At 28.8% G+C, this 9,362-nt stretch overlaps 1 protein-coding gene across 2 annotated transcripts; it reads right to left on the bottom strand.

The window, feature by feature from the left end:
• Positions 1–633: 633 nt before the first annotated feature.
• Positions 634–8,733, bottom strand: Hsdl2 (Hydroxysteroid dehydrogenase like 2). 2 transcript variants are annotated; one of them, XM_085198613.1, is made up of 12 exons: positions 8,509–8,733; positions 8,276–8,439; positions 7,893–7,984; positions 7,647–7,768; positions 6,656–6,742; positions 5,793–5,911; positions 5,369–5,465; positions 4,879–4,973; positions 3,350–3,420; positions 2,959–3,064; positions 2,488–2,616; positions 634–1,807 (listed from the first exon to the last, which is right to left on the bottom strand). In XM_085198613.1, the coding sequence occupies exons 1-12, from the start codon at positions 8,529–8,531 to the stop codon at positions 1,695–1,697; spliced, it is 1,218 nt and encodes a 405-aa protein (XP_085054739.1). In that variant the 5' UTR covers positions 8,532–8,733; the 3' UTR covers positions 634–1,694. The 2 variants fall into 2 exon arrangements, with proteins under 2 accessions (XP_085054739.1, XP_085054738.1); XM_085198612.1 differs by lacking the exon at positions 3,350–3,420 and adding an exon at positions 4,162–4,286 and having other exon boundaries at positions 8,509–8,702.
• Positions 8,734–9,362: the final 629 nt, after the last annotated feature.

Raw genomic sequence — 9,362 nt, 5'->3', positions numbered from 1 at the left:
TTTTAAGAGGCGGGAGAATTTAATTGTGATAAGAAAGGTTATCGTGTAACATCTGATGTAATTTGTTGTCACTCAAATGTTACGAAAATAGCGTAATACGCTTTGTGGTTCAATATTACTCAATATTATTACTTGCTGGCGAAAATATTATTAGTAATGCAATGTGCTAACTATTTTAATCATGATCTATGTATACAACCAACTTTCTAGAATATATGTAATGTAATTTATTTAATTCACGTTTCTTAACTTTTTAGAGTGCTAATTTATTAATTAGTAATTTCAAGTGGGTTTGCAAAAAGTTCAAACTATTGCTGAATATTTTTATCAAGTCACAAAACCAGTATGTTTTTGGCAGTGGTAAGCCAAGTAAAACATTAATTATTTACCTATTAATGATATGAACACATTTGATAATTATACACTTTTTAACATTGTTGTTACTAAGGGAATAATATTTAGAAAAATAATTAAGGACATCCACACTTGGAGACCATTCAGTATTCCAGCCAATTAAGCAAACCTTATCAAGTCTTATCATATATTTCAATATAAACTACCCTAATATATTTTTCGTATGATAACTTACAAAGCTTCTTATCTTAGAATTATAACGCAGATTGAAATTAAACATTTTTTTAAATTGCATATTTATTTATTGATACAATCTGTATAATATTTGTAGAAAAATATTCTTCAATATTTATTTATTGTCCCTGAAATTAAAGTAGTTGTTGTAATTCACATATTTAAAATGGTTATATTAAAATATTTTTTTTTGGTGGCAAAGAAGAAGGTGTGTTATTTTAACTATAGAAATATTTCAGTCGCTGACATTCTTATACATTAGTTCAATTTAAAAATATATTTTCTATATACAAAACTAGCAAAATTATTATAGCCAGACAAATCATTTATGAAGTTGAACATAGTCATGATAATTGACTTGCACATGTACAGTCATGTGCATAAAATTCCAAATTGAAAGTTGTGCGTCTGTTCAGTTTCATATTTCAGTTGTCAAGTACAATGGAGATGACACGATGAAGATTGGTCAATAAAAAATTAAGACTCTTAAAGACTGAATTAATAGTATAAAAGTAGAAAGTTAATTTGATAAGCCTACCACCTGAAAAAAAATATTAATAACGCAAAATATATATTACAGTAAAGTTACATAAACACAAGGTGTTAGTTTTATCTATACCTTTGTGTTATTTATATAAACTGTCGCAGTAATAGACACTTGGCGTCGCATTCTACTGTACTTTAGTGTTGTGAATGAAAAATATGCATTCTGCATAAGTAAACACACATCGCGCAAACTATGAAAATTTCTTGTCAGGCTATACATAATAACAAACTTGTAAAACTTCTTACTCTTACATATTAACCAGTGTAGAAAAACATTAAATTTGCAATATAGTACATGTAAAATATATTAACAGTTATTTCTTTATAACCAACGAAAAATATTAAAACAATTTTAAAAATTAAAATATTTGTACATATCTGACAAAACAAATAAAAAGCAACTTATCAATACATTTCTTTTTTTTGCTAACTTATTTAGCTGCAAGAGTTTCAGAATTTCAAATGTATTATCAAATTCATTTGAATAAAAAATACTAATCATCAAGTCATAAAATGGACAAGACTGCTAATTTTACTTTTTGTATAAAATATCTAGTTTTTCAGACTTTATTCTTCAGTGATTTCATCATTTTTTCCAACTTCATGGCCTTCTGCAAGTCTCCTTTTATCTTCAATTTGCCCATCATAAAGGCATTTGTTGCTTTCAATTTACCTGTAAGAAATAAAAAAAAAAAATATTTTTGGTTTAAAAAATCATTTACAACTTAAATCTATATACATAAAAGGACTTCTCCTCACTGACTGAGGTAAGACGCACGCACAGCCGTAACCGCTGATGGTAGAAACGTAAAGTTTGGACAGACGTTTACTTTCGTAATCTGGACATCCACTAAGAAGGGATTTTGAAAAATTTTAACTCTAAAGGGGTGAAATAGGGGTTGAAAGTTTGTATGGATTTTTTTTTAAATCGGCACCGATTTTTATAAAATTTGAAATTTAGATTTTTAAAAGTATTTAAGTGAATACGTGTTTCATAGTTTTCTAGAATTCTCCCGCTAAGGGTGCAAATAAGGGGTTGAAAGTTTGTATCGATTTTTTTTAATCGGCACCAATTTTTATAAAATTTGAAATTCAGACTCTTAAAAATATTTAATTGAACACATGTTTCATGGTTTTCTAGAATTCAACCCCTAAAGGTGCAAATAAGGGGTTGAAAGTTTGTATGGAAAAATCTTCAAATCGCCACCGATTTTTATAAAATTTGAAATTTCGAGTCTTAAAAATATTTCATTGAACACATGTTTTATGGTTTATTAGAATTCACCCCTAAATAAGCTAGCGAAGCTGCGCGCGTCCGCTAGTATTAACATAAAAATATATTCTTAACGTTACCAGCAAACATATCGGCAAAGTTATTGCTGTCCATTGTAAGAGTTGCATCTGGTGGGTTCTTGGGTTCGCCTTGCCCGCAAGATCCATCGCCATTCTTCAAGTCCAAATGCCATATACCTTCTTCTTTACCTGCATTATATAAATAAAAATATTAATACAAAGAATGCCGAAATACGAATTTATAAGTATAATTTTCTTAGCTTATAGGATATAAGATCTTGCGTATAGTAGGATAGATAGAGGAATCTTAGTGTTGGGACACTCCATTACCAACTTTTTGCCTAATTTTCAAAATAAAGTGTTGACTGGCAAAGTTGCGCTGTCTTGTTACGAGAGCGAGAAACATTCATCCTAAACTCGACTAGCTATAGTCTTTCTTTCTTTCATATTTCGTCTGTTAAAAAAATTATATTGCAAATTGATAATTAATTTCCGCAATAAAAATAAAAAAAGGAAAAATAAGCCTAATACCTTTAACATTAAATTGGAATACGGCTTGAGTTTTCTGTACTAGCTCAGGACTAATACTTTTGTTGATTACTTCAAATAATGCTGGTATTTGTCCACCAGATTCACCCTGCAATATTAAAATAAATACAGATTATAAATACAAATAAATATACACATTTTAATCTGTATAATAATTTGTTATCTGTTTTATATACAATGGCAAGAATGAAAATGTTAGATTAGATTTCAAATGGTTGCTATCTTATTTAATAATATCCAATATCAGTAATAAACATAGACTCATATAGCATAATGCAATTTATTGTTTTATATGGCAATTTATTTAAATTAAATAAAATTAGTGGTCAAAATTTATATTTAAATAAAATACTGTGTTTTGGTATTTTCACACCTTTTTGGTAGCTTCTTTTTTTTCACCGGGCACATCCAAAAAGAAGTCGGGTAATAGATCGTTCACATGACCTGCGAACAAATATGAGGCCAATTTTCATAAAGATGTTTTTTTTTATTTGAAATATGTTTTAAGTATAAGTCAACTAAACATTAAAAAAAAAGAAATACCAATTTGCCTGCGCAATTTATACACTTATATAACATAATAATTGAAAATGCTATATAAATTATAACCACTAATTTTAAAATGATTAACCTTATGAGCTAATTACAAAATATTTGTTCAACGTTTGATCTACAATGAATAAAAATTGGGTAAAAAAATTAAAAACATACTACAAGTCATATTATTAAATAAAACGACACATACTAAAACTTATTAAATTAGAAATATATTCTAATATTACCATATTATATACTGAATAGCCAATCAAAAAAGCAATTAAAATACTTTTTAAATTATTTTACAAACTATTGTTTTCCTCTATAGCCTAAAACTAATTCACTAATAAAGTAGAAACTCGGTTATCAGAACTAATTGGGAAAAATGGGTGTTCAGATAATCAAACTAAATTGATTTAGTCACAGATTTATTAAAACGGAAATGAAAACCATATTTCTATATTTAATGACAAATAGAAATTAAACTTATTTGTATGTATTTTTTGCTTAATTCCTTAATTAAGCAAAAAATACATACAAATAAGGCTTAAAAATATCCTGTCTATTTGGCTAATACAATACGCGAGTTGGTCGGGTCTACACTATGATTCGTACTTTCACAATATTTTTCATACTGACAAAACAAACCTTTTCATTATACCGTACAGCACTGGTATGGTACTGTCGTGAGGACACCGCCGAGATGCTTTGATGATGAAGCATCGAGGCCGGGTCGTCCAGAAAGCCGTCGATCAACAAGTTATCCACGTTCTCTGTATTTATTGAAGACAAAGATCCATACAAATGGATACGGATGATATGACGCGAAATTTATAGCTTTTATGTCAAAATCAAACTAAAAACTGAACTGACTGTTCATAAACTTCCCAACAGTAGAGACCATTAAGAAATAGATTTCTCGATATTTCTAAGGAAATTTTAAATATTTCTTTAAACATCATTTTAATAAGAAAATTGCTTAATCAAAAACATATGGCGTTTAAGATTTGTAATTTTTTATATGTATTTGAATTCATCAATCATGCGTTCAAAACCTCGGAAATTTTAGAATACGACATATCTTTCATCCATTTATGTCTTCAATTCACACTATTATACCTCGCGCTAATAATTTAATATTTAGCGTCAAAATATTTTTTTTATGTAATTATACATGGATTATAATTAAAAAAGCATTATTATTATTTATTAACGAGTGGCAGCTAAAGATTTAACATATAATTATCATAAATTTAAATAAATTAATGTTAATTAATCTATTTTCCTATAAATAATCATAAGTCATTTGGTTTTTTCGTTTTTTTTATAGAAAAATGAAAGAAACATGTAATAATTTGTACTCACTTGGATCACAGGCGTAGGGAGTTAAATCTTTGACGCCATTTTCTTTAAGAACGTCTTCATCAATTGCAAAGTTGCCAGTATATTGTTTTGGGTCTCTGCAAAAATAGCATTGGTTTTAGTCTTTCTTAGAGTCCATTATGTTTTTAGCACCGTTACAAAAGCCGCAAATTTTATTAGTTTTTATATTCTGTTTTAAATTCACGCAGCTTTTCCAACCAAACCAAATCCACAATGTACAACTAAATATTATGTCAAGTGAAAAACAAACTAGCTATATGTATAGACTCTAAACATTTTTCCTAATTGTCTGTAATTTAAGGTTTGTTCTAATCGGTTCAGACACTCCCCCTCGGTTAAGACACTCCATTCTCTTTTATCTATCAAATTTACGAGACATTGCGTGTTGATTGTAAATAAACGGCGACTTTCACAATAAAATCATTATACGTAATATTTTATATAAATATAAAGTAAAAAATATAGATCTCACTTGCAAAGCATGACGTAAGCGGCATCAGACACTATATCAGGTTTGCGGCTCGTGGACGTATCGCCTGTCAACATCTCTATAGCTGCGGTGGCAATTGCTAAAATAAATAAAGAAAAATTGAAAACACATTAAAAAAACATATTAATACGAATAAATTGCCTAATTTATATGGAGCCATCATGGCACAGTGGCACAAGCATGTGACTATAAAAGATACGGTTATAAAAGATAAGGCAATTCCCAGTTGGAATAACGAATTATTTAACATTTTCAATTTTTCAAAGCAAATTCAACATGCATCCATAATTTGGCGGCAAGTGGGGAACGGATGTATCTTAATGGGAATAGAGGGCCTTAACACTAGGTTCCCACGTTCCCTTTGTCTACTACGTGTGGCAAACAAAGGGGATCTAAAAATATTTACCTGTTCGTGGCCATAACGCGTTTACTCCTATATTAAGCGGTTTGAACTCTTCACTCATGCCAAGAACACACATTGACATTCCATACTTGGCCATTGTATATGCTACATGGATGGAAAACCTAAAAACATATACAATTTTAAGTCTGAGCAATCATGGCGCAGGGTAACAAAGTGTGAGGGAATTAAATATTTATTTAAATGTATATATCCATTTCTTCGATCTGGGGTCGACGCAAAGCGCGCCTTTGATTTCCGTCACTCAGCACGCAATGCCCTCAGAATTCGGCGGAAAGCGGGCAACGGAATATCTTAACATTAGGTTCCCTCTGCCTACCCTGCTGTGTGCGGGATACAGCGTGAATCTGATCATTTTTTTTGTAATTTTAAGGTTAGTTCCATACTGATTTTTTTATTTACTTTTAATTTTTAGCAGGGTAGGTAGAGAGCACCTCGTGTCAGGACTCTGTTTCTTACGCATTGCCGAATTTTTGAGACATTATTTGTTGGAACTCAACGTCGAGCTATGTCTCGTTATCAGAGCAAAGAAAGTAAAATAATTCGTTCCGCCGAGTAGGTATTTAACCTACAATAACATTCGTTACAAACGTACTAATAAAAATCAATTATCTTATAATTATTAGTCATGCAACGTTTTTAAAAAACATTTTACGATTTTTTCGTATTGAAATGTCTTAGACCGTCGTGGAGCGGGGGCACAAGCGTGGGACTGTAAGTGTGACGATTGTGGGTTTGATTCCCACTCGGGAAAATAAAATATTTCAATATATTCATTTTCTTTCTGCTCTGACAAAAAGACATAGTGTGGCGTTGAGCTGCTATATAAAAAACTCAATAAAATTTACCAATACGGATTCATGTTGAGTGGAGGTGACAGATTGAGGATATGTGCATGATCACTGTTTTGCAACAGCGGTAAGCACAATTTTGATCTGAAATACAAAATATTATTATATTATACATAATATAATATATATTATGTATAATATAATGTATATATATATAATATTATACATAATATAATATATATTATGTATAATATAATGATAAACTAATTAATATATATAACTATTCTAGAAAATTAATTTAATCTATTGTTACTTATGTTATACTAGAAGACCCTTATATATGATGCCATACCAAAATAATTCAATATTTTATACTAAAGTGCAGTATATTGTTAAATATATGGAGTTTGTGATACATTTTTTTTATTAAATTAATTTATTTTTAAATATTAGTATTCTGCACTCCTCTATATAAATAATAACTATGCCAAAATTCATACTTCTATGTCTCACAATTTTTGTAAAAAGAGATACAAAGTTTTTGCTTCACTTATTAATATATGGATACTACCATCAAATTTTTATTTATTATCTTTTGTGATCAAAAGTCCAAAATGGCAAATTATTAACAATTTTATATTCAAATAGTTTTGTGGGTTTAATTTTATGTATCATATAATTTGCTAAGAGACTAAACGCATTAGAATATTTTTTGCAGATACTTATTAAATAAAATAATTACGTTGGTAGATATTTTTGCTGTATAATATTTAAAACTATTATATATTATTTTAATGAATGATTTGCAAAAAATAATGTTATGTTTTTGATGTATCTTGTTAAATTTACAATGGAGTTAGTATGCAAACTAAGATATCAATACACATATTATGGCAAGTTAATGTCTGAAATTCTGTAAGAGGCACCTTCATTTTCATACATGAACCAAAATAAATATCATTAGCTAAATTTCACACTTCAATTTTACTCAATTTTCTTTAAGACTTTCTATATTACTTGAGACAGATTTAATAAAAATATCACTTACACTAAGAAAGTTCCTCTAGTATTAATGTTATGCATAAGGTCATATCTCTTCATGTCAGTTTGTGCCGTTCCAGTCAAAGAGATAGCAGAAGCATTGTTGACTAAGATATCAATGCCATTGAACTAAAATAATACAATAAAATATACATCATAGTCTAGATTTTATTTTATAGTCAATTCTATGCTATATTTTTACTAATAAATTTTAAAAAAATATTCCAAATATAAAACATTTTATTAAAAATACCTTTTTTATTGCTTCATCAATAGCATTCTGAACTTGTTTTTCATCTCTTACATCCACTATGCAAGGTAAAGCTTTGCCTCCAAGAGCTTCAACTATATTTAAAAAATTTATATACTATTAAATATAATAATACAATTGAATATATAAAATTAAAATACAATTAATTAAAACCAACTTCAATTTATTTTATAATAATATACAATAAAAAACAAATTACATGTGACAATTATCTAGAAAACACAAAGGTCAGTGGACTTTTCTTAAGGTTCAAAGTCCACATCACAAGTGTTTATAAAATCAGATACTTATATTATACTAGTTTTGCATGTAATCCATGAATAAGATTATTTATCATATATTATAAAATATTTAGATGAACTCACTTTCTTCAGCGGTGGTATAAATAGTGCCTGGTAATTTAGGATGGGGTTCAGCTGTTTTAGCAGCCACAACAACATTTGCTCCATCCTTAGCCGCTTTTAGGGCTATAGCCTTTCCTATGCCTCGCGATGCACCAGTTATAAATAACGTACGACCCGCTAATTTCCTAATAAGCCACAAAAATATGTGAAAGTAGAACATTAAAGAAAATATAAACAGATATATAAATTCTTACCCTGTATTTGCTACTAAACTCATTTTGAACTGTTAAGTAAATTAAAACTTATTTATGAAATATTATTTACAATTCAAAATTAAGTTAATAAACAACGATTATTCAATTCAATTAACAAACTTGAACTAAAGTTGAAGTTGAAACTTCAAGTTTAAACAATACGTCAGCCGTCAAGAAAGCATAAAAAAATAAACGTCAATTTCTTAACCAATGTTTTTAATCTGTGGCTACATTAATTTACCACACAGTATGGACGCTACATCAGCCTTTATTTATTTAAAATGTAATTTGATATAATTCAAATATTAGTAAAATAATTCTATGTCAACATATATTTTATTTATTATTACAAATTACCATAAAAGTATTTTTTTCATTTAAAAAATTGATATTATATAAATTGATAAATGCCTTATTGTATTAAAATACATTTTTAACATGGCTAGTTCATTACGTTTTTTATTGTTTTGAACTTAGAGGGGGTAAAAACAATAATAGAATCTAAATCCACAAAAAAATTGTCTATTTGTCTGTTTGTACGTGCTAATTTCCGGCACTACTGGATTGGATCAGATTTGAATGAAACTTTTTTATTATAAAGCTGTTATGTCTGGTCAACATATAGACTATAGTTTATTTTGAAAATCTCGGTACCCGATGTGGAACCTATAACAGCCTATCTTAAGTATAAGAGGTATAAATACGAGAATACTGCTTTGGGGAAAATTGAACAACATGACCAACAAACAAAAATGAAGGTCTGGAGTACCTGAGGTGGATGTTAAGATACTCTGTTCCCCACATGAATTCTGGGGGCGTTGCGCGTTGCGTGGCAGAATTCAACGCCGCGCTTT

Source organism: Heliconius melpomene, chromosome 15, assembly GCF_056956725.1.
Source record: "Heliconius melpomene rosina isolate 202511_hmr_F chromosome 15, ASM5695672v1, whole genome shotgun sequence".
Taxonomy (NCBI): Eukaryota; Metazoa; Arthropoda; class Insecta; order Lepidoptera; family Nymphalidae; genus Heliconius; species Heliconius melpomene.
This window is presented reverse-complemented; position numbering and strand designations above follow the sequence as displayed.